We start from the raw sequence: 27,472 nt of genomic DNA on the forward strand, positions 1-27,472 counted from the left end.
AGTTTTACGTACTTATACTAAGATAAGATATTGGAAATAAACTCCTGCCTTCTTGTATAATATATATATATTGGACTAGGCATTGAATGCGCGTCAGTTTGTGACAGTGATAGCGGAAATCGAGACGATTCGCCGTTTTCCTCATATTAAATCATGGCGGGAATAAGTCTACTCATATTCATGTGTTTATTAGGATTTTCCACTCAGGTAATTAAGTATTTCAATGTCATTAACTGACCTTTAAATATAACTGGGAAATATTTCTCAAAGTTGTTCATTGATATATGTTTTTAAAGTATAATATGTATATTTAATGTACAGATATAGTAGTCTATTATATTTAAATATATTTTATTGTGTATTACTAATACGTAATACACGATAACAAATTATACATATTCCAGTTTCCTGAAAGAAATGCCTACAGACAATATATAAATATTACTGGAATTTTTTGCACGACGTACGATTATACCATATAAAATCTTCACGCGGGTAATTTCACAGTATATGTCTCGTAAACAGGAATTATATGTATGCGATAGAAACAAAAACATAATTTATTACATTAATATGAAGGCAAAGTTCTAGGGAAGCTGTAGCGGACCCCATAACCGTGGCAGTCTCCACTATGCCACCTTCGATTGGTCCATAAGTATCAGGATCGTATCTTTAATGGGATTCTTGTTTTTCCAATTTAAATATAGTACATAACTTACTTCGTTAAATGTACATATATAGATTAAGATTAAAATGTTTAAAATCTATATAAGCGTTTATGTCGGATTAATGTTTGTATATATATATCTTTTATTGTAGAAGTAATTTAATACCGTTATAAATTTCCGAGATAACATGTCTTAAATTTTATCTAAATTAAACGATAAAACTAACACCAATCGTATAATTTGTTGCATTGAATTATTGAATAACAGTTTAAATGTAGGCTTTATAGTGCCAGCTGCAGAATGTGACTTGCAAATGTTTCATAACAAGTGGAATCGAAGTTCAGGTCTCTTTGTTCATCAACAACATGATAATCTTTTAACTAATCGTAGTCCAATGCTTAAGCTCTTCAAAACGGGCTATAGTTTCCAGCCCTTCATTATAACGATTCAAATTTATAAAGAGTTCTCAATTTAAATAATCTGTTCACATCTTCCTCAAGGCTTGATCGTCTAAGTTATCCTTAAACGAAGAAAATCTATTAACTAAACGTATAAATAAGATTACATTTTTGTTGAAATGCTATAAATTAAAAACGCAAAAACAAAATACACGCAACCGTATTTAGTCATTACACTGTCGTCATGAAATGTCATGAAATATAAAACCACAAAAGTATCTCATAGTAAGTAAGTAAATACATAACAAACATAAATTATAAAATGTACTTAATAAATAAAAAATATTAATACTTAATATTAAAACGCGTCTGCTGCTGGCTGGCAGTGCTGGCACCGACCTCAAAAAAATTCTCGGCGCCTGTACTGAATTAGGTTTATCTTAGACAAATCTGTTTTCGTATTTTGGTTTCCTCTCCGTAAGTCCTAAAAAATATTGTTTTATTTATTTTTAGTTGACTAGCTGTTTCTAATTTTGAAGTCGGTTTAATTTTTTTATAAATTATTTTTATTTTGAATTAAGCTATTGGGTTTTTTTCTGTCGAAACTTACTTTTAAGTAGCCCAGAATCTGGAAGAGGGAAGTATGTACCCTACACTCCCGTGCTTAGGAAACCAAATAAAGCCGTTGGTCCTGAACCGGAACTCTTTACGGTCGTGTTTCTTGTCTCGCATTATAGAATTGAGGAAATACAAACTGCACCTTTGTTGCTAATTATTGTATATTTATAATAATATATTTAACTTTAAAGCAATGATCAATTTCATTTGTATAATATGCTTAACTTAACTCTCGCTACCAATATTTCGAAATTTAAATTACGCTGATTTTCTAAGTTTATGTTAGAATTAAACTGTAATGTTTTACGAGCGATGTGTGTGAGCGTGGGTATGATCATATCCTGTTTTTTTACATTTAAAAACAACTTTATCGTGAATCAGCTGTTATTTTTAACACTCATTTTTCAATTGTTAATAACAAATACAAATATTTAAGTATGATGATTTATGCCTATCGTAAATCGTGCTGCAGAGAAGTCATCTGATTTTGAGGAAGTGAATTTGCTCTAAGTGAGCAAAAGTGTCGGAAGTGGTTTGCACGTTTTAAGAGTATTATATTTACGTGGAAGACAAAGAACGACCTAGCCAGTGTAATCACAGGCACAAGGGACATAACATCTTAGTTCCCTAGGTTGGTGGTGGTGATGTAAGGAATGGTTAATATTTCTTACAGCGCCTTTGTCTATGGGCGGTGGTGACCACTTACCATCAGGTGGCCCATATGCTCGTCCGCCAACCAATGCCATAAAAAAAAGACATCCAAAAAAGTTTGAAGATTGAATTGGAGTTGGGGTGGGGTGGAGGTGAATTATCAACTGGAGAAAAACGCTGTTAATCTTTTCAAATGATCCAGTAGAAAGGGATTAAGTCACATATGAATTAAACTGGCCGTTGAAAGGCATTTTATAATATGTGAATTATTATTTAACAACACAAAACAAAATGTTTTTGACATCAGATTCTAACGGGCGATGAAAAATTGATAAGAATGAAAAAAAAAATTGGTTGTAATTAAAGTGAAGATACATATTATACTTTATTTTAATCTGTCTGTGTCTGTGTGTGTGTGTGTGTATTATATTGGTTGTAGGGTTTTATACGTATTACAGTTCGATTCTATAACTTCGACCCAAAGTATTTGGGTAACCCTGAAAAATTATTAAACATGTTGTCAATAAAAATAAACTAATTTATACAAATAACAACAAGATAATATTCAACATTTCTACTAAATGTTTATCAAAACATAGATAGACTCTATCTAAATTCCTCGGCATTTAAATGAGCTCATCACTCACACGGTAATAAATAGGTCATGAATATTTAGAAGACCATTCAAAAAGAACCAACAGTCCGAAGTCCTTAAGATAAAACTCTATTACATCCGGAATTGTAATCAGTGAGATGAAAACATTTTCCGACATACGTGTTCGTCCGTACTTCACTGTGGCAAAGGTTTTATCTAGAGGTTTCTTGATCAATTAGATTTAAGCATTGGCCTACATCTGTTCTTATGCTGTGTTCGTTACTCTAACTAATGTAGTTTTTATTAAAATATACGTGAATTGTTATTACGCTAAGCCTAGTCTCGATTATTTCTTAATACTTTCTATTATACTAATATATTATTATTGTAAGTCCTACTCAAAAAATATAATCGTAAGTCTTTTACGTAATGACAAATATATCATAGCTAAGATTATTAGGCACTGTTACTGACTTATTGGTCTTATTTCTAACAATCTTGTATTTCTAAAACTACGAGTACTAGCTCAAATTGTAAAACGGGTTAAAAAGTACGTAATAATATTTAGTACATATCATATTATAAATAATACATATCGTATTATAAATAGTAAGTATACGTCATTTTATTTATATTAAAAATAAATTAAATCACTTTTAAATTTATTTTACAATCAAGGATTCGTTAAACAAAATTGAACAAAGTATCAGACTTATTTACATAATTTATAATATAGAAGTACTTTTCCGACTTTACACTTTATTTTAATTAAACTTTACGTAGTATTGTCAACTGGAGTCAAAACAGTTTCCGTGATGGCAACAAGCCAGGTGATTAACGGTGTTTAACAGATGTTGGTGTAACAATGTAGTTTGCAAGTGCAATTTTTATTTCATACTTATTTTTACATAGAGCATCAGATGATTGATTTATGTAATCGTTCGCAAGTAATTTTGCTATCGTGCGAACAGCTGTAACTGTTCCTAAACATATGTTTATGAACAGGAGATTTTTTTGGTCATTTAGGAGGATGCTTTACCCAATACTAAGGTAACAAACTAGGTTGCTGAATTGATAAGTGGTAAATCAAATAGGTAAGATGATCCGCGTCTGGATCGACTTCAGCCTACGTTACGGAAGAATTTGTACGAATTGGAAAAATGTTAATGCTTTCGAAATGCTAAAGCGTTAAATTTATTTCAATGAATTATCTGGAGTTCACAATAGTGTCTTGATGGTTAATACTAACGTTAAGCAATGAAACCAAAAAACGACGTTTGGAAATTTCTTATTGTCATCTCGAAATATTCCACGTGATTGGAATAAATATTTTTTCTTATGTTACAAGTCATCTGATCTCGAAACTAAGAGAAAAAGCGTCTTTGATACGACCTTTCTCTTTGCCTATGAAGAAAGTTGCTCCTATCACTCGCAAAGATTTTCCTAAAGGACAGACTACTAATAACTGGTCACTAATATACTCATATTTAATTCCAAAGGAAGTGAAGTGATAAAGAGGACAGTCTTGGAAAATTGTCATTGGGAGTGTTATTTATCCGCTCATCGATTTGCGATGTACGCAAAAACATCAATAAAAATAAAGTGCTGTCTTAGATATCCTTAACAATCGACCATATTCACCTGAGTTAGCCATTATTGATTTTTAAATATTTCCAATACAGTAGAAGCATATTTGTGGAACTAAATTCCGTTTTTTTTTTCGGACACAAATCATATAAAGACTTACATGATTGTTTCGTAACTTGCTTACCAATAATTTATTGTGTCTTAGCACTTAATGCTGCCAGTTTTAAAAATAATATATTTTTTTAAACTTATCTGCGCTCATTCCGGTTTTACATAAACGTATGCTTCTGACGTTAATGATTTCATTATCAACTCTACACAATCGGAGAGTAATTTGTAAATAAGCACACATCTTAGTATCAAATAAATACGGAATTTTTAATAGTATCTGAATGCCACAAACGTATAATTTAATTTGGAATCGGATACATAATACCAGATACTGATTACGGATTTTTGTACAAAGGCTCAATTTAAAAATTTAAAAGATTAGTACGTAAAATTTTAAAACCTTCCAAACATCATATATTTTTAAATTCGGTTTGTATTTTGTTTTCGTTTTAAAATTAATTTAATTATAATATTGTGTCTAATTTAAAACCTTATCTCGTAAACATCATCAATGACATCAATGTATATATTTTTTGTGTATACTTTGTATAAATACGATTAACGCGTCGAAATGGATATTTAACATCTGAGAAGCGACTACATAATTGTACATATTATGTATAACGAAATATATGGCACGGCGTAGCATGAATACCTAGAACCAGTGTTGTATTGACATGCTGGGAACGGAGACGTGTTTCGAGCCAAGAATACAGGAAATGCGTAAACCGATACAACAATTGCAGTTTTATTCAGTTTTTTCTAGTCAAATGATTGTCTCTGTTTTGTGACGCTTATAAATATTTTAAGATGTTTTGGAGTCTGTTTATTGCTTTTCTTTGTGTTTCGTCTTCGTATCAGGTAAGATCAACAAGCTATATTTAGTAATTGGCCGGTAATTTTATAATGTTAATTATATTCAAACATCATGTTTTGGCTCTAAGCATATGTTCTAACTACGGTACTCGAATTTATCAAAATAATTTTCAATAATTTGTTTTTAATTTAATTGAAATAAAAGAATTTTTGACACTTATATTTTTTCTGAACAAAGAATTACTTATTATCATTTTGCTCGAATCGTGATTCACTGGAAATGTTATTTGCGGCCTAAATACATTCAGATTTTCAAACGAAGCACATGCGTATTGTTTTAATATTTCGTACCAACTATGTAGTGATTAAATTTAAATTCCTGCAATAAGAGCTACGATAAAATTGTAAACAATTGAACGCAGGATTCGTTATAAATAGTGATCATAATGGAAAGTCAGCAAAGTAATAAACTTAACGTATTAGGTATTTGTTTGTAATTCACGTTAATTTTGTTTCTTTTATTTTTGTATGTGCATTCTTAATAAAATATTTTACATAAATTATTAAAAAAAAAAATAGAAAAGCAAATTTTCTTGTGTTTATTTTCCTTAATTATTACGGCATTTTAAATAAGTATGCTTTGGGTAAATATAACAACCGACTAATAAAATAAAAAAATGGTACCTATTAAAAATATCCAAAAAGATTAATTAATGGCTACATTTTGCTATTAAATGTTCCGTTTATGAAGTGAGTTTTTTTAATCGTGTTAAGACTCAATAATATATTTCATATTACAAAATCGTCTGTCCTGACTGACGATCGTATATTCTATTTTTGAAAATTTCGTTATTTAAATCTATATGAATTTTACCAATACGAAACCTGGCCAGCAAGAAAGTTTTAATAAATCCTTTATATAAATGAATAACGTCGTTAAGTATCAATTCTATTCAATCGTTGAAAAATTTAGTAAAAATTGCCTATCACGATGATAATATCTATAGCGAGTTTTAATAGCTTCTACTATTCTCAAGTAACTAGTCAAATTTGCAAGTAAAACTAACTACAGTGTACATAAAATTCGTTTACGTGTCTCCGTTCCTTGATTGTCTCTCTTCTCATAATACGATGGGACAGCAATTCAACCCAATATTGTCAAAGGTAGAACTGATAGCGTTTGCGAGCAATTGATTTAACATAGTTTCCGAACTCCGGCCTTGACCTAGTCCTGGACATCCCCCCGAAACGTATCATAATCTAGACACTAGATGAACCAGGTTATTCGACGTGAATCGGTATATTGTTTCATAATTCTTTTTTATCGCTTGCAGCGTTCAACTCCTGAAGATACCAGCTACACGGCAGCGGTAGTCGAATATCAAGTGCAATCCAATTCAACCATAAACTTGAAAAATTACGTTGTACTAATTCAAGATGCCAGTGCACAGGTAACAAAGTCCTTCCTATAATAATTTTTAGAATAAAAAAAACATCTAGGATTCTTTTAAGATTAATAGAAACCTTTATTTAGAGGCAGGAAGATGTTTTATTTACTTCCATATAAAACCAGAAGCATTGTATACAGCTGTCCATAGCAAAGTCTTACTTATTACAATCTCCTCATTACCAAACGAAGGAGCCATGACTCCGAATTCTGGTACTGTATTCCAATCAACATGTTTAATATCGACTTACTAGAATATTAAATACATATAATATACACTTAATATTCTTATCAAGATTCGGAAGGTTAAGTAATTTATGGACGAGTCATAATTTAAAAAATAAAATGTTACATTTTATGATTTCAGGGTGCAGATATCGTGGTGTTTCCTGAAATGACGCTAACAAGAAGAGAGAGTGTGGTTGTACCGATCAATGGTGCACTAAAGGAGTACCCTATTCCAGCGTTACAACCTGAAATGTATGATGAGGTAAGGCCTAAATTAAACACTATTAAACATTATCCCTATACTACACTGAGGGTCCAATGATATGTGGTTCGCTCAGATGAGAATAAAGTCCTCCCATCTGAATACCGTCGTGTAGTTGTTAAGACTCGAATATTTTTAATTCTGCAACTTTTCATGTATGAATCAGCTCAGTAAACATTCCTCATAATCTTATCTCATCCACTTTAAAATAATATCATATTATCATAACATAGCTGGTTATTGCAATGGTCACTAGAAATTTTACACTTCGGTAACAAGCATGATCCACTCTCATAATTAAACAGTATAGAACAAAGTCGCTTACCGCTGTCTGTCCCTGTGTATGCTTAGATCTTTAAAATTACACAACGGATTTTGATGCGCTTTTTTAATAGATAGATTGATTCAAGAGGAGGGTTTATATGTATAATATATGCACAATATAGTAGAGAAACACTGATAATTTTAGAGGTTTCTGAAGTGATGTCATAAATAAACACATTTTTTTGTGTTTACATTGCAAACGCTGGCCAAATTCACGAGATAGATCAAAATAAAGTACTATAGTATTGTACACCTTAAAAAGGCCTTCATGGCTATGGTATATGTCTATCTCTTAGGGATAACCCACAAAAACCATTTTACATCGTTTACTTTTTACGAGAAATAATGGTTTATTTTCGAAGCGATTTTAAGCAATACAGAATTAATCTTTATTCAATGAAGTACCTTAAATACATTGTGTATTTAATATAGATCAATATGGCCCTTCAAAGCATGTAATTTAGACAAATATTTTCGAAGATTTAAAACGCATTAAATGCGGTTCGTATTGTCTAATGACTGAAAAACTGTGAACGTTGTAAGACATCCTGTAATATATTTAGTATTGTAGCATTGCACCCGTGCGAAGCCGGGCCGGGTCGCAAGAACAATTGTTATTAAAATACCGCGTGAATTAAAACAATTACAATATATATATATATATATATATATATTGTATAAAACCGCATAGAAAGAGAGAGAAGAAAATGTCACCTGAAGGAGAAGTAACGCTTTTCCCCTTACGTGACGATTTCTGTCAGTTCACTCTACTGTAAGCTGCGTAAAAGAACTTCGTTCCAATAATATACAGAAATGACCATACATTATCGTAGTGTGTTTATTTTGAGTTATCATTAACATCCAAAAAACTGTCCAGGTTTTCTATTTGAATTAAGTCAAGCTTCATGATCATATCCTCAGATCCTGGTCTCCATATCAGAAGCAGCTAGACAAAACCAGATCTACGTAGTTATCAACGTACAAGAGGTTCTTAACTGCACTGACGATGCAACCGTGGAGTACTGTCCGGAACGGAAGCTGTATTTGTTCAACACTAACGTTGTTTTCGACCGAAATGGAGCTGTAATTGACAGGTATCTAATATATTAGTATTATAAAATTGGGAAAGTAGCTTTGTCTGTTACATGTTAGCGTTTAAACTACGAACAGATTTCGATTAAATTTGGTATGGAAACAGTTTCAGTCTCGGTTAAGGACATAGCCTACTTGTATTAATTCATCCCTCGAGAAGGTAAAATTGAGTGTGACGGTTTTTGGGCAATAGGGACCTTTTATAAATTTCGTGGGGCTAAATTTGCAGATTCAGCTAGTATCCTATTTTTACATTATATTAACAGACTCCTTTTGAGGAGAAGTTTCAGTTAAATAATACTTATTATTTAACTGAAAGTTACTGTTTTTAATATTACAGATATCGTAAGATCAATCTATTTGGTGAAGCAACACGGACGCCTGCATTGACGCCTGACTTAGGAATATTTGAGACGGACTTTGGTGTAACGTTCGGTCACTACATATGCTTCGATCTCATGTTCCAAGTCCCAGCTGTGCAAGTGGTCGAGAAGAAAAACATCACGGATATCGTATTTACGACGATGTGGTTCTCAGAAATGCCTTATTTAACTGGTGAGTCTTTTGTTTGTGTTTTAGATGGTACAGAGGAAGAACATTAACCATTCCTAAAAGCTAATACGTTAACATTGAGAACTAAGATGTTATGTTGCTTGTGCCTGTAGTTGACACTGGCTCATCCGATCTTCAAACCGGAATACAATAATACTAAGTATTGCTCTTTGTCGTTACAATTCTTGGCTTCTTTTAATATATTGTCATACCATATTATTCAAATCAGTATAATTATTAAATATTCCAATTTTGATTACATACATCATAAATCGTGAATCTCTTTACTTTCAGCTGTTCAAATTCAACAGGCGTACGCACATTCTATGAATGTAAATTTTCTTGCATCTGGAGCTAACAATGTAGGCGTTGGCAGTGCAGGTGAGATTTAATTTACTCTAAATTAATTCAATCGAACTCAACTAAAATCTTATAACATTTTCCAGTTAATTTAGTCGTCAGATTATGCAAATATAATGTCGTTCAATATATATTTTTTTAAATGTCACTTAATTCGTTATCATTTAAGCATTATTGATGATCTCATTAATTTATATCCTTGCGTTTGAATTTTAGGGTCAGGTATTTACTCTGGAAAAGCTGGTGCCCTAATAAGTATTATGCCAGGAGTACCGACCACAAGATTGCTCGTTTCTAAAGTACCTAAAGTTCCTGGAGAGGTAAATATAATGAGAAACAAATTTTGTCTAAATTGAAAGTGAAATAATTTTATATATATAGTATAATATAATTGGATAATTTGCAAGAAAACAAATAAAAAAAACACAATTAGTATACTTTTTTATAATTCAAATAAAATCAAATCAAAATCCCTTTATTAAATATAAGCATAACACTTACTTATTGATTGTCAAATTAAATACTACCTATTTTTCTATCTTAACTATTAAGTTTTAGTGACGGAAATAAATTATGTTAATTAAAAAAAAAATTATCACAGTCTCAATTGGTTCCAATAATACAAATTTATTACGATGGCGATTTTACATTTAAGGTGGAGGGTACCTATCCAGGTCCAATTTACGATGATCCATCCACCCATGATGACTTGATTCTAATAACGGATCCATCTTTGCCTTCTCACGTGACGAGGTTGCTGAGGGAAGAGTCTGAAGACTTTGCACTTTTCGATAAAGATGTTTTGTGTCACTTCCAAGTTAAGTTGCGCAAAAGGGATGGAGCAACAGTAAGTTATTTTGAGAATCATTTTGATACGCTTCTATTTTAATTGCATCCGCTTTAATATATTATAACTTATAGTTAATTGAATTTCAATTAAATTCAGAGTTTTTAAAAAAAATTATTACAGAATTTAAATTAGAGAAATACTTTTGTTCATCAAAACATTACGTTTCTTATAAAAAATGACAATATTATTTAGGAGCAAAGGCACTAAATGTTATACTGTTAACTCTTATATTTTATAATCAAAAGTAAATTGATACTATTCGACGCATTATAGATCGAATAACATACCTTCTTATGCATTAAATTCATAAAAAAAAATCAGAACATATGACCTTTTTGTATTTACTGTAGCGATAAAACAAATATCTATGAAAATAGATACGACAAGTGCTAAATTGTTATACTTGTCAATGTTTTATCAATTTGGTCAATATACAAAATTGAATTACCATATTCTATCGGCCATTCAAATTTCAATTGATCGTAGTTTCCGTTTCGGAGCGAAAGTAGATCACATGTTGGTTTTATATCACGTTTAAATTGCATGTGTTTAAATATTGTTACTAAGGATTTATCAGACTACTTTAACCTAACCTGAATTTAACCTTTAGTTGTAACTAACATTCTTGAATGTAGTGAATTGTAGTGCATGATAGTATTGACGCTTTAAACCTGTATTAACCTCGGAGACTCAAAGGTAAGTAAACTTATTTTGCATAGTTTAATTATAATTTTAATGTGTTAGAATTCATATTCATATAAGTAAACGCACTCTATTTCCAATTCCTTATGTAAAAATATTATTCAACAACACTCCGTAATATTCAGTCATTGGGTTTTCTGTGATGCATCAACAGATAAAAAATAAAAATTAATATTTCTAATAATCATTGTCCTAAGCTAATTAAAAAAATTGTTGATGCAACCAAGGGTCTATAACTTTTTAGTACGTATAATATGTATTATTTATCCACCTAATGTTTTTCCCTGAAAAATATATTTACACTCGGTGGACAGAGGGGCATGGGAATCTTGGTCATATTAACCACTAAAATCGTTATAAGACGCCACGGAATATCTTACGCATGTTACCAATAAGGCATGGAGGAATGGGCTTTAGTCTGCATCTTTCTTGCAAACTAAAATAGACTAGGTTTTATTAACGGATTAAAATTGATTAGTTTTTATATGTAGAGTATATACCATAATTGCATAACACACTTTTGCAGGGTCCATTTTATAGAGCTTTTGTCCAGGACGGCGTAAACGTATACGCTAAACGACCCGTTGGCACTGTAGGTTGCCTTATAGTTGCTTGTAAGACTGAAGATCCGAAAAGCTGTGCGTACAGGTAAAAGTTACAATATATAATACAGGTTATTGAAATAGTAGGTAAATTGGCAAAAGAGCCATGGTAAGTGGTCATCACAGTTCCTAGACATTGGCAATGGAAGAAATATTAACCAACGCTTAAGTCGTCAATGCGCGACCAACCTTGCGAAATACTATGATATGTACCGGTAGATATACTTCTCACTTTATCTTCAAGCCGGAACCCAAAAAGTATGTATTGTAGTTCGGTAGAATATTGATGACTATTTTTTATATATACACCAGGTAAGAAAATGACTCCACGACACTTGATGGTAAGTTGTATTGGAGTAAAATCACGAAGACGGCCATTACAGTAGGTAAAATGAACTGCGCTAGTCTTCACCTCGCGCTAGCCCTCGCTTGATTAGATTATATCTGCACTTGCACTCAGTGTGAATTAAAACTATTTTAACATCTTAGTTTAGATTCTTGAAATTGTCTTTTATGTTCATAAATAGATGCGTTACTAAGGTAAGGTAAAGTTACGATGATTCTATATCTGAATTTAATTAAATGAAGAAGGTTATAGAGAGAAATTGAATTAAGGAGAATATGAAATATGGGAGCTACGAAAGTAGCTCGAAATGCTTAAGACTTGAGAATTACATTTTTGTCACTTGGAATAATAACATATTTTGTCATGTACAAAATTTCTAATGATTTTTAGTGACAGCCAATTTAAGTGATTGCTTAGACCATAGCAAATGTAAAGATCTCAAGTGGCGCGTTATTCTGACGTAATCGACTGATATTATGATAACTCTTGCCAATTTAAATAAAATATACATTAATTATATATCTAAAGGTTCCTCGTGAATCGGAGAAATAACAGAATGGAAATTCACATTTCAATTTCTGAGATAATCGCGAACAGACGTACCCTTGCATAGTATAGTATACATAGACTTGGATGTTGTGTAGACATAAATTGTTAATAATAATTGTTATTTAATTTTCAGATTCAAAAAAACCGAAGAGAACATTGTTGTTGAGAAATTAGAAATAGAAATGACGACTTACAGCAAGCATTACAACAGCACATTAAATTGTGATGACATAATGTACTACCCTACTTCAATGAGAAATAATAAATTTCCTTTGAATCCAATAAACTTCACATATACCATGAATGAAACCCCGAAAGAATCCGAGGAAAATAACGAAATTTTAAAACAAAGGTCTCGTGAAAATATAACTTACAAATTAAATTCTCCTCAAAACGAACTCGTATCGTTTGGAATTTGGGGTAGAATATTTAATAGAGACGGAAAAATACTATATAATCCGTCTAAGGATGATATCAATAAATACATTGAAATCGAAAATCATATTTTTGATATTGGAGATAAAAAAACCATTAAAAACATATAATTTACTTTTATTAAATTTAAAAAAATAAATAAAAACAATTAGAGTACTGATAGTAAATAACATTTCTTTTTAATTTTTTAGTAAATATAATGTATAAGCGAAAAAAAATACTTAGCGAAAATATTAACGAAATTTCGCTCAAAATGTGATATTTGTTTGTTTTTTTTTTTATTGTGTGACCAAGAATACTTCACAAGTGTGTTTTATTTTAATTATAAGGTTTTATAAGTGATTATTAAATACTTAGAACAAAAATGTTAATTATTTATTTAATTATCAATTAACACGTTCGAGCGATCGTGAACTTACCTCGGATGCGGGGGCGAAAACATAATACCATGTTGATATTTCATAAACAAATTGAAAGGTGGATGAGAGAAATATATATTCTATTTATTTATTCAAATACTACCCCAATCGACAAACTTATATAGTACGAATCACTTCTGATTCGAACGCACTGAATATGAATTTTGATATTTGTGTGCGATACTTACGAATTCTGATTCGTACTATCAGAACTGATCATCAAAGAATTTAAGAAGATATTTAAATACGAAAACACCCCTATCAAAATCATGAGACACTAATCAGTGTAAGTATTCTGTAAGAAGAAACAAGAAACTCACCGTAGAACACTAAAATAATTGTAATATAAATAGGATTCATGTATCAAAATGGTGTATCACTGAAACTCGAACATTTCACGAGTGAGATACAAAGTGAATTCTTACAGAATCGCGACGCAGATAAAAAGAGTGTTGATTATTTCGATGAAATGCCGGCAAATACTAAAAAGAGGACCAAATGATGAGTATCGTTTTTAGTGATGGCATTTTCAATTCATGAATAAACTATTTAAAGATTCACACATTTGAAAAATGGCCAAACACAAAACGGTGTTCATTATGCTAGTAGCATTTTAGCAACAATGACATCATGAGTTGAAGCAAACCATAAAAAGCCGGGCTACGGATACGAAAGCTAAAATCATAAAATAAAATAAAATTGTGACATCGATATTTGATTGAAATTTTATTTTACGCCATTCATAATGTTTTAAGTTGCTGCGGCTGGTATTATTTCTGACTGCACTAATACACTTTAAATAACCCATACAATATTTTTTCAAACCCCATACTATATCAAGAGGGCATGCTATGATTCATATAGATGCCATATCTACATGAAAATATCAAAATTATACACTACTTTTCAAAAATAATACGTGACGTAACGAGTCTTAACGAATCGGATCTGATTCGTTTCGCCAATTAGAATATCTTCCGATTACAGACTTAGCTATCAATGTGTTAAAATTATCAATTAACAAAATTTATCTTACAATTCGTTTTTTGGTTTTACTCGTATCATAAAAATGGAACCACCTTCTAGGCTTCCTTTCCTTTGAATAGAACGTTTACATTGCGCTGCTTCAATAATAGTTACAAATGTATGAATCCTCACGATGTTCTTCTTCATCGGCTACACCGAGAAGAAATAAACACATCTGATAATTCAGTAGTGCTTGCGCATTTTACCTGCAGTCTCCGGCTAAAATATACGTATTCTACTAATGTCTAGAACACGGCAGAATGCTGCCTTATTGGCCATTGATATTTTATAATATAAACCAATACGACAATTATTTCGAGGCGAGAGTCAAGGATCCAAAATTAATACGTTCCAAAAGCTTGGTAAATTAAAATCTTACCTCCGAATAAACTTTGCGATGCATTTACAAAAAAAATGATGCTTATATAACTCTACAAACTGTGAATTATTGAACTTCGTAATCGTCCTTAGATTAATATTTTATTAATAATCTGTTATTAGTTTCATGTTCACAACGTCGTTACCAGTAAAATTTGTTTTTATTAAGAGCATCAGTAGATTACAAGTAGATCTTCAACTGAACAGACGGCAGACAGATTTTCAGATATAATGTTATTTCAAACGTATCTTTTTCGTATGTTACCCTTAATTGTCCCAGTAGTTTTCTCTTCTCAACTAACTTTAGATCGAAGCACTCCAAATGTCTCATATAGGAGTTCTCATCTAATTTAATTTAATACGTATATAAATTTATTTTAATTTAGATTATCAATGTTATTATATAACACTTATAATAACTAAATCAAAATTTCTCAAAATACTTTCTAGTTCGTCTCTTACCAGACAAAGGTGAAAGCTCTGTTATAGCTTAGGACGTCTGCCGTCAATCATTTCGATATGTCACAGATACATAAATTTAAATTTTTTTTTTCTTATTTTTTTTTATGGCATTAGTTGGCGGACGAACATATGGGCCACCTGATGGTAAGTGGACCTATGCGCCACCAACCTAGTGAACTAAGATGTTAAGTCCCTTGTGCCTCTGATTACACTGGCTCACTCACCCTTCTAACCGGAACACAACAATACAAAGTACTGTAATTTGGCGGTTATTTGGTTGTTATTTGGTTTAATATCATTTTAAAGATTAAAGTCTCTCCCCTAAACGTAATAATAATAATAAGTAATCTCTATTAGACATAACGACATATGCAAAACATGTATTGATTTCATATTCAATTTCTTGTTTTAGAATTATAGATACAGAGCCGCAGCCTTCAGTGGTGTGCGTAGCTTCAGCGGCGTAGCTACTGGGGGAACTAGAATGTGCTCCGTATTCGCTTGCACAGGAGACACTATTGACACTTGTGGAAAAAGGTACCAATAGTATCACCATCGTTTTTACTTATTGTGTCGTTAAATCCTATGAACATAGACTTCTATAGTACTTTACATAATATATAATAACTAAACAAAGGCAAAAAAATTGGAATAAAAAAAAAAGACATTTTTTTATAAATTGTTATATTACTAAAAACATTAATTGTTTAACGCGACGTCCTATTAAACAATTTTTAGATTTGAGTTTGATGTAGAAATATCTGAAATACTAGTATCAGAGTGTTTAATATAGAAAATGTTTACAGATTCGATAAATTCGAACCGAATACAACAGGTATTTTCGATGAACTTCGTATTACTGCAACTGTACCAGAAGCTAAAGTCAACGAAGGACTTAATGCGAGCGAAGCCGCTTACTTCCCAATATCATTAGACACAGCCATCATGCCTCTGAAAACAAATGACTACACGTTTGAAAAAATAATGTTCTTTGACTTAGTAACTATTATTACAATGGACTTGAAGAATGTTGACGCTGAATTATATACATTTTCTGTTTGGGGTAGACAATACACAACAGATGGTCAAACAGCTACTCCACCAGTTGAACAAAACGATGATGATGGTAGTAGTACTGGTACTGATACCACACTGCCACCCGCCACAACTGATGATGATAGTGGCCCTGGGGCAGCAGTGACGAACAGCATTAGTGTAACATTATTAGTAGCAGTTGTAATGATACTTTTATGGCAATAATTTAAGATTACGCCATCTTTAAATAAAAATATACGCGTTACCTTATCATTGGTTGTTCTTAGGAGTAATTTTTATTTATTAAACTGCACGAAGTTATTTCCTGTTTGTGTAATTGTTTTTAAGTATTATTGTTAATAAAATAGTATTAAAAAGTAAATAGTTGTTAGATAAAAATAGTATGTTTTTTTTAAATTATTCGTATTGAGTGCTTAATAAAAAATCCAGAGATTAATCCATCACATGGCTCCGCTTCGGATTGGTGGGCAAGATATATACGAGAGAATATGTCATAAATTTACGTGACACGTTCTATCATTACATGTTGTCTTATCTTTGTTTTCCTTCACTTCCGAAAAATAATGTCAAATCAAACAAAAATTCTACGGCTTCCCAGATTTGAACCGTCATCTTACGTTTAAATCCAGGTATTCTATCGATCTTTTTGTTAACACCAGTTATATGGGAATTGTGATATAACCCTTTTGCTTGTAGTTCCACAGGCTTACCCTTGAAACCGGAACCCAACAGTACTAAGCATTTCATGACGGTAGAATATATTATGAGTAGTAGCGACCCAAACTACTATAAAATATAAAATTCAATTTTATAAGATATTTGTACATTTTACATTATATTATGACCTATTAATATATACAAGTTGATGTTATCAGTTTTAATACGTCCCGCTTGTTTTTATAAGCTGATAAGGATAAATTATAGTCATGAAATAAATCTTAACGAATTATAAGCTTAGGCATTAAAATTGTAGTCTGTACAAAGTATTTCGTCCGCTTAGTATGTTTTTTGTATGAGTACGAGTATGTATGAGAGATTGTACTTCGAAACTTGTACTCTTGACCGAATTATAACGATCGATTTCAAGTAGAACGCGTAAATGAGCGGTGCACACTGCACACGTGTAACGTCTGTGCGCAAATAACGGTGATAATGTCATCCTGATTGATTTGAGTCAAGCCATTATCAATGGAGAGTAGGAAGCTGCTCGGCAGTAATATGATGCAGAAGTGTGCGCTCGGTGACGGCTTAATTCATTCATTTTTGTTTACACTTATAGATGCATATTTAAAAAGACGCAAAAATGATAAAAAACCACCACCCAAAACGTTGGCGCTGTAATAAATTTTAACCATTCCTTACATCAACATTGAGAACCTTGGGAACTAATTTGGCATGCCCCCTGTGTGTACACTGGCTGACCGATCACACCGGAAGACAAGCCAACTAACTATTGCAGTTTGAAATGGAATATCTGATGAGTAGATGGTACCTACACAGAGCCCATTTGCACAAAGCCCCACCATCAAGTACTCACTTTTAACTTCTATAATCGGTACCAATTATTATTATATTATTATTCTTTAAATAATTCGAAATTGAATCGATTTTTTTTATAATTTACATAGGTTAATGAAATTTATAAGGAAATTACAGCAAAAAATATTGACTTTATTAAACGTGGTATGTTATCTTGAATTGAATAGAACTTGTTATTTGTATCTCGACGCTTCGCTACGATACATGTCCTATAAGTATTCAACTAAAAGTAAATAAAGTTAAAACAAAATGGTTCAAGTAAGGAGAGTGTTGGTTTTATACACTGGAGGTACTTTTGGAATGTTGAAGAATGAAAAAGGGGGTAAGTTTTTTAAGCAACAGCACTGCGTACACTTAACCTGATATGATCGTATTTAACGTAAAGTAGGTCAAATGCTTAATATATGTGTAATGTTAATTATGACAAGGTTTTAGATAGAAAATTTCAAGTAATTCAACTTTTAACAGTTCTGTTGCTCTGCTTGTCAAATTATCAAGAGATATGAACCAAGTATAAGCAAAACAAAATTCATTTTACAAAGATATACTTAGAACTATGGAAAGTATATGTGTTTATGTTAGTAGTCGGAGCTAATTTCTCAAAAATGATCAGAGCATGCTGTTTTATCGAATATAAAACAACATGCTTTGATCATTTTTGAGTTAGGTCTATTGTGAACATTAGGTCTTTTCTAAGCTAAATAAAGTAACGGGAACTTTGAAAATAGTATAAACTCCTTTCAATTTAACTTTACAAAGATCATGGTGCCAAGCCTCTGGAGATCATTCGTCAAGTTATACTATATTTTAAAGACTTCCTCATCACAGCCTCATCAGTGCTCACTGTGATTAACTCAATTAGAAATATCATAAAAAATATTGTAATGTTTAACTCGTTCCAAGATTTTTAAATAATACTGATAAATTTAGAAGTCGATCTTTACACTCGTAAATCAAATTAAAAATATAGCCTCATACAAGTGATTTTAAATTGTAATTTTCCAGGGTTAATTTTAATGTAGAGCTACAAACGCTTCGGAATGTCTATTCTACCCGGAAAAACACGCAGGAGACTCAATACCTAGTTAATCTTTTTCACCAATATAAAAATAAAAATAGTTATAATCAAATAAATATATATATATACCGTTTTTTTTAGTTTTTCTTTCGTGTCTTCTAGAGGTATATTCCTTCCAGTTTTCTCTCGTTTAGGCATATTTTGTAAATTATGACGTAATTATTTAAATTAAAAAAAAAATGATAATTTTAAAGAGCGCTCGTAAAATTTATTATCTTTAATATCAACGCAATTTTCCATCTTTATTGCGTATGATATTATGATATCAGTTGCGTCATGTTCAATTTTATTGTTATGAATATTTTTAAATCATATTTAACAAAGGCTGAAAGCCGTGGTTTTATCTTCAATCATGACTTGATATACTAACAAGACATGCCAAGTCATGTAAAATCTAGTCTAATTGTTATAAGTTAACTTTCTAAGGAGTAAATTTGCAAAACCGTTACTAGACATATGGCCAAGGTTCATTTGTCACTTAGAAGATCAAAATTGGTTTTCAACGTCATAGTGTAGTTCTATTTATGATTTGTAGTGTCCGACCGAAACTTCGGTCACTTTCTGCCGGAAAAACCGCGTTGGGCCAAACCTTCAGTTTCAGCTAAAATAAGCCGAAGCTTAGCCGTAATCGGTTCAAAAATGTGCATTTTATTAATCAAAGAGTGGAAATATTTGGAAAGAGTTATTTTTGCTAAAATTTGTTGCAATTTTTTAATTATCTTTTATTAAATAAATATTATTTTGAACAAATTGCAGTGTTTTTAATCATCTAGTTTAGTTGTTTAGGTATATACAAACACGATATATTTAAAAAAAAATACTTTATTCACTTTTATTTAATTTCTTACGGTTATGAAAACATCGGCTTCAATCAAAAATCGACCTTTGGTCGGACTTTAATGATTTGTAAGATACTTTTATTAATTAAGTTCTCATATTAAATTCTCATCCATAGGTTGATCTTTAAAAAAATATTAATTCATTTGTTAGAAATTAGAACACTTATAACAATTTTCGTATAAGTAACATGTCCATTTCTCAAAAAAATAGGGTACCATAATAACCATAAAGGGTAGGGTGATTAAAAAGATATTAAATATATTAAATAATATTTCAATAGGAGCCAATATCTTAGTGACTCCATCATTTATAATTATTAATATTTTATTTTATTAATTCAAAAATATTCGCAAATATTTGAGCCAAAATGTCTTAAATGTCTTCAAATCTAGGCCAGCAATATTGATTCACTTAGATAATTGGTTCTTAAGTCAACATTTAGTTTAAAAGAAGAGGAGGGTCAGTCCAGCTGTTGGATATTTATGTGAAACTGCTACATATCCTTTATTTCGATTCCTCTACTGTTTTTTTTCTTTTTTCATTTCCAGTACTCGTTCCGCAGCAGAACATTGAACCCAGAATCATAAGGAAGCTTCCTCAACTTCACGATAATGAATACTGGCAACAAAATTTGGCCAAAACTGATAAGAATGAATACCTTGTCTTACCTGGTAAACTATTAACTTACCTTACGTTGAAGAGTTATAATATGGAGTCAGGATCACATAATTTTATATGCATTAAACCAGGGCCGGATCTACCATATGGTTTTTTGGGCTTCAGCCGAGGGCCTCGTGGATCAAAGGGCCCCCAGCTAAGTCAAGATCAAAAATAGACGATATTGCGAAAGAATATCTAATTTTATTAAATTAAATAGATCTTATGGTTTCCAGGCCTACGAATCCTGCAATTAATCAAACTCATTTAATTCATTTAATTCAAATCTACATTCAGGTGTGTCTTAGGTGGGCCCCTAAGTAGTATTAGCCCAGGGCCCCTAAACTCGCGGTCCGGCCCCGCATTAAACTTGGTGGTAGGGCTATGTGCAAGACTGTTTGAGTAATTACGCATTCTTTCGCCAAACAGCAATACTCAGGGTTGTTATGTTACCATTTCACCATAATCTTTTAAAATTGTCGCCAAAATGCCGCCAATACAAAGATTTCTTTGTTCTTTGATTTGAATTATTCATGTTTAATTCGATTATCTTGGCCTATTACATTAATATTTTATAGAAGTAATATATAATGTATACCTATTGTATTTTTTTATGTTTGATGCGATGTGATGTAATGATCGTAGATGGGAAAGATACCGACATGAAGATTTTGTACAAAATCCACGAATATGAGGAATTAAAGGATGCATCGAACTTCACAATTGATGATTGGATCAAGATGGGCCGTGATATTAAGGTACCTGAACTCTAAATATCTGTTTATATAATTAGTAACTGTCTATTATACTATCAAAACCTGGCAGCCGTTGTTCGATCTCTGTGTACGCAATGTACTATTAAATAGAGTATACGTATTATTATAAACAAAACAGTTACCCTGTAAGCTTTATAGTAGTGCTGCTCCAGCTATTCTGCCGCCGAACATTAAAAGGTACTTCCATATTTTGTTCCGATTTGAAGTCTAAAGTCACGGGATCTAACATCTAAAACCTAAATATAAGGCTTATTTTTCTTACTTTGCCAGTGTCTGAGAGCCACTTAACACCAGGTAGTCCATTTGCTCGTCTCTCCCCTTTGATAAATAAATTGGGCATAATATCACAAAAACTCAAACTCAAAATTCCTTTATTCAACATAAAAGCATTACACTTACTTATTGATGGTCAAATTAAACAGTACCACCGGTTCGGAAAAAGGAACACCCTGACCTGAGAAGAACCGGCGAAAGAAACTCAGCGGGTCTTTTTTTTTTGTCAAATAAATTAGATACATTTTCGTATATGAATAGAAACAGCCAGGAAGCGATCGTTTCATTTCCAAGGTGTGCTCTCAAACATAAATTCACTAATTGTATAGTAGTAACCTTTCGCACACAAGCGTTCCTTAACAATTTTTTCTAAATTTGGCAACAGAAGCATTTTGTACGCTTTCTGGGATCCTGTTGTAGAAGCGTATACATTGCCCCACAAAAGAGTTACTGACTCTATGCAGTCGAGTAACAATAGTAACAAGATTGTGTTTGATCCTTGTACCAATGTTATGAGAATCACATTTTCTCATAAAAACATTAATATTTTTCCGTACATACAAAACATTACAGAATATATATTGAGAAGCAACAGTTAATATCTTAATTTCTTTAAATTTATACCTTAATGATTCCTTGGCTCCTAGGTTATAGGTTGCGCGAATAGCCCTCTTCTGCAGCACAAATATAGTATGGATAGCGGCTGCGTTACTCCAAAGCATAATACCGTAGGACATTATACTGTGAAAGTAACTGAAATAAACTAGGCGAGCCGTATCAACATCGGTAAATAATATAATTTTTTTGACCGCAAACGCAGTTTATATGGGGGAGCCACTGTAACTTGGCATTAAGAGTAAGGCCAAGAAATTCAATTGTTTCAACTGGATCCATCGATTTCCCATTGATAAGTACATCGGGTTTTACATTTTGCACGTTTGGTGTGCTAAATTTTACAATTTTAGTTTTTTTATTATTCAGCCTAAGATTATTTACGATAAACCAGTATACTATATCAGACATAGCATTGTTTACATCGTCATACTATACCTGTTTCCTATTAATTTTAAAAACCAAAGAGGTATCATCAGCAAACAATACTATATCATGTTTGTTCCCAACAAGAAAGGGCAAGTCATTTATGTATATGAGGAATAGAAAAGGTCCAAGAATTGATCCTCGTGGGACCCCCATACCAACTGAGACCTTGTCCCTTTAACGTCAACCCTCTGAATTCTATTGTTAAGATAAGAAGTCAGAAGGTCGAGTGCACTTTCTCTAATTCCATAGTGATATAGTTTCCTGACCAGAGTTTAATGTTGAACACAATCAAAGGCTTTGGATAAGTCGCAGAAAATCCCTAAGGCATCCTGCCATGCGATACCTGCCTCGGTAGTTGAGCGACCCCTCGTAAATCCAAATTGTTTTCTATGAAGCAGATTGTTATTGAAATATGCTAATAATTGATTTAAAATATTTTTTTCAAATATTTTGCTGAGGGTTGGTAGTATTGAGATTGGCCTATAGTTGTTAGGATCTGAAGAGCTACCTGTTTAAATATTGAAATGACTTTACTATGTTTCATCAGGTCAGGAAATACACCACGTTGAACACAATCATTGAATATTATTGCAAGATAAGGTGCAATCACATCAATAATTGAATTAATCACCTTTACAGAAATACCACATAGATCAGCAGTTTTCTTTATGTCTAATGACTTAAATGTACAAATTATGTCATTGGTGTTTACAGGGGTAAAATTAAATTTTGATTTGCATTCTCGTACATTTTCTTTCATCAATGATTCGGCAACTGCTGGAGAAGAAATAAGTAACTTAGTTGTAGAAACTGGTATGTCAGCAAAAAATTGTTCAAAAACTGAAGCAACTTCCCGTTCACTATGTATGACCTACTTTTATGAATTCCAATTGGGCTACCCCAATCATTGAATTTTAAAAAGTTTTTTCTATTAACTGTTTTAGAAGTGAATTTAAATAATTCATTAAACTTGTTTCTTATTAATTTAAATAGATTATTATACAAAACATTGGGATTATCACTAAAAGATAGGTATGGGAGATTGGCCATATACTATTATTACTTCTAAACTTCTCAATACGACTTGTGGTCAAAGGAACAAACATTATTTTTTCGGAATTGCTTATTTTTTTAACATGGAAATTCAATAAAGCTTGTTGTCCACAATGATCTGAATTTAGTTTATTAATAATTATTTTATTTTGTGAAATATGGGTTGCAAATATGTTATCTATGCAAGTTGCTGTGGAATCTGTTATTCTAGTTGTTTCCAAGAAGATTTACCAGATTATATGAACTTAACAATGATCTGAATCTAATACTTGTGGTTGTATTATGCAGTAAATTTTTATTAAAATCTCCACAAACAATAATTTCTTTATTAGATTCAGATAATTTCGATAAGTAGTTGTTTTATTTGTCACTGTTCTAGAGCATAAAGGGCGGGGGCGACCCTTTCCATTAGGTTGTCATATGCCCACTAATATCATACTAAAATAATATCCTTATTTATTTCACAGCGTTTTTATCACGACTACGATGGATTTGTGATTCTACACGGAACTGATACGACAGCGTACGGTGCTTCGATGCTGTCGTTTATGCTGGAGGTTATTGGCAAAACTATTGTGCTCACGGGAGCACAGGTGAGCACTATACAGTTATGAAGCTAATTTGTAGATGTTATCATTTAGTCGAGTTTTAGTTCCATTTCTTTTCTACCTAAACATTACCTGGGGACTCTGCTGACTTATCAAACAAGGTACACATTGACCGTTGAATGAAATATTCAACGGTCAATTCATTTTTTGATAATGATAGAAGTGACTTGCGAGAACTTTACGCACAAACTAACTGATGAATAGAGTGGTGGATTGAGAATAAAGTTTTTCTTCCAATAACTTTGGCTCTTGACTAAACTTATTTGTTTTTATTTTTACATGCAGGTACCAATATTTCAACCCCGTAGTGATGGTAATAACAACTTTTTATGCGCCATCGTGATAGCTGCTACGTTGCAAATACCTGAAGTGACAGTATTTTTTGGTTCTAAGCTATTCAGAGGAACAAGGTAACTCACTTGTAATTCTTCTTTCATATAATATTACCATATTTACATGATAAGGAGGAACCTTTTTTTATTTTAAAATTTAAACGAATTATTCTATATGTTCAAATTACTGGGCGCTAATTAACTGTTCTACCCTAAATGATGGCTCGCTATATAGAACACGTAAATGGTAACCGATTCCGGGTTCTAACCTACAAGCTACACTGATTTCTCATGTGTTTAATTTGTGTTTATAATTCAGCTTGTGCTCAATGGTGAAGTAAAACATGTTGAGGAAATCAGGACATATAACACAATTGTAAAATCAACCCGCATTGGAACATTTTCAAACACAAGTTCCAAAACTCCTCCTCTTGTTTCCTTAGCTAAACAGTGGAATATTTATAAGATTTTACTCAGTGTCAGGTTAATTAAGTCCGTCTGGGTAGGTACTACCCACTCATCAGGTATTACCGCCATGCAGGAATACTTGATATTCTTGCGTTCTGGTTAAAATAGTGCGGGTGTAACTATAGGCATAACGGACATAACATCGTAGTTCCGAAGGTTGGTGATGTAAGCAATGGTTACATTTTTTACGGCTCCAATGTCTATGAGCAATGGTGCCTACTTACCATCAGGTAGCGCTTTTGCCAGTCCGCCCTACTATGCCATAAAAAAATGAGATTTATTATTATCTACACTTTCGCATTTATAGCGAAAGCAATTCTATCTGTCTATCTCTCTTTATGTCTGTTGCTCTTTCACTGAACAGTATTTGAAGAAATTTGGTATAAAAAAGCCTCCAAGAAAGGATATAAGGTACTTTTATACGCCTAACACTTGACGACGAACTCCAACGCGATCAAAGCCATATGAGATAGCTAGTTAAATGTAATGAGAATATTATAAAATTCAAATGAACCAAATTAAATATTTCAGGGTAAAAAAGGTCTCTAATACTAGAATATATGCATTTGACTCTCCAAACTATCCTGCCCTGCTAGAAGCGAAGGCAACACTTGTATTAAATCCGAAGATGTTGCTTCATCCACCTGGATCTGTGCCTGATGAGTGCAGGCTACATGACAAACTTTCAAGAAAGGTTTACGTCTTAAAAGTAGCTCCGACAATAACGGCTGAGATCATAAAAGCAGTATTCCAAGGCATGGAAGGTAACTATACAATATTTAATAACATTTTATATACAACAACACCTAAACGTATACACAATTATAATATAAAACAAGACAATCCTAAGGAATTATGTGCCATGAGCCACCAATGAACGTAAAAGGGATATTCCGTTTTAGGGCTTTTGGACTAGAATGAACTTTAATATTGAAAACATGACAAAAAAATAAAAAGATAACCAACTTTCAAACTCCAGGCTGCATTGAGGATTTATTGACAAAATATGTGATATTCGACATTCAAACTGAAGCCTTATTTATTTTTACCGATGAAGATGTACATCATAAATATTAGACATAATGATTAAAAAAAAAGACTTTATAAATAATTTGAATTAAATCCTTACAGCTTTAGTTTAAATATCGAACAGACTGATAAAAGATAACATTTTTTAAATTTTTTTTTTGTAGGTGTAGTTCTAGAAACATACGGTAACGGAAACATGCCAATTAAGCGCAAAGAGATCTATGAAGAGATAGAGCGGGCGGTTAAAAATAATATATTAGTTGTAAATGTCACGCAGTGCATCAACGGCACGGTCCAAGAGAAGGCGATTTATGAGACCGGACTGGTAATATGTTTCATACAAACATACATATATAATTATAAAAGACGATTGATAAGTTTCTAAGTAAAACATTATTTATTGAATAGAGTCGAGGTTATAATAAACTCCATAATTTTATTTGTAATGTGTTCTCTTCTTTCTATCCAAGCAATATCGATTTGAAAGAGATTGTTAAGCTGGACAAATTTTGTAAAAGAACCGAGGCTGCCCAGTGGTTAGAATGCGTGCATCTGAACCGATGATTACAGGTTCAAACCTCAGGCAAGCACCATTTAAGTCATGTGCTTAATTTGTGTTTACAATTCATCTCGAGCTCACAGATGAAGGAAACTTATACAATTGCTTTGCCATTTAAATATATGGATATCCAGAAAAAACATATTTTACCCAATGAACTTCACTTTTTATAGTTTATATAATAGCTTTAAAAAAAGCATTAAAGGAAAAAATACAAATTAAAAAAATATTTATTTTATGTCAGTTTCTACTCAATAGTATTCTCGAATACGACTGTTCGACTTCGATTTCGATATTACTAATATTATTAACAATTGAGTAAGATTATGATTTGTAGTTGCTGGTCGAGTGCGGCGTGGTCCCCGCTTTCGACATGACAACCGAGGCAGCGTTTGCTAAACTATGCTACGTTCTTACAAAAACTGAACTCAGTTATGCGGAAAAAGTCAAGGTAAATAATCATATTGACGCATTTGTCGGAAAAGTTTCACTACGCGGTGTGTGACGTCATAGTGAAGTTAGCCTTGGACGTGAGAATTGGAGCGAGTTAGACAAACATTTTTCAACTATACGTTGTAATTATATTTAGATTTTCAAGAGTTACTGTAACCCTTTTATGTTACAATTGAAAATACATACACATGAGTCTCCCCTTCCATGTTTCAGCGAAATATTGGTTTAACCG

General features: G+C 32.0%; 2 protein-coding genes across 4 annotated transcripts in view; both read left to right on the plus strand.

Moving 5' to 3' along the window:
• LOC113395533 (L-asparaginase-like) overlaps positions 1–27,472 on the plus strand; it is an 82,508-nt gene that overhangs the window by 53,450 nt on the left and 1,586 nt on the right. Inside the window, exons 2-9 of the mRNA XM_026633132.2 lie at positions 18,290–18,395; positions 20,540–20,662; positions 21,294–21,406; positions 24,259–24,384; positions 24,685–24,809; positions 25,731–25,963; positions 26,393–26,553; positions 27,125–27,238. Coding sequence (XP_026488917.2) covers positions 18,323–18,395; positions 20,540–20,662; positions 21,294–21,406; positions 24,259–24,384; positions 24,685–24,809; positions 25,731–25,963; positions 26,393–26,553; positions 27,125–27,238 — 1,068 coding nt within the window. The 5' untranslated portion in view covers positions 18,290–18,322. The remainder of the gene's footprint in view (positions 1–18,289; positions 18,396–20,539; positions 20,663–21,293; positions 21,407–24,258; positions 24,385–24,684; positions 24,810–25,730; positions 25,964–26,392; positions 26,554–27,124; positions 27,239–27,472) is intronic.
• On the plus strand, positions 74–16,922 carry LOC113395531 (vanin-like protein 1). Of its 3 annotated transcripts, none has more exons than XM_026633127.2 (10): positions 74–207; positions 6,779–6,895; positions 7,259–7,381; positions 8,627–8,799; positions 9,138–9,352; positions 9,644–9,730; positions 9,926–10,029; positions 10,365–10,556; positions 15,891–16,015; positions 16,285–16,922. In XM_026633127.2, the coding sequence occupies exons 1-10, from the start codon at positions 154–156 to the stop codon at positions 16,736–16,738; spliced, it is 1,644 nt and encodes a 547-aa protein (XP_026488912.2). In that variant the 5' UTR covers positions 74–153; the 3' UTR covers positions 16,739–16,922. The 3 variants fall into 3 exon arrangements, with proteins under 3 accessions (XP_026488912.2, XP_026488914.2, XP_026488913.2); XM_026633129.2 differs by lacking the exons at positions 15,891–16,015; positions 16,285–16,922 and adding exons at positions 11,788–11,909; positions 12,892–13,318; XM_026633128.2 differs by lacking the exon at positions 74–207 and adding an exon at positions 5,267–5,489.

Source organism: Vanessa tameamea, chromosome 21 (assembly GCF_037043105.1).
Source record: "Vanessa tameamea isolate UH-Manoa-2023 chromosome 21, ilVanTame1 primary haplotype, whole genome shotgun sequence".
NCBI classification, from domain to species: domain Eukaryota; kingdom Metazoa; phylum Arthropoda; class Insecta; order Lepidoptera; family Nymphalidae; genus Vanessa; species Vanessa tameamea.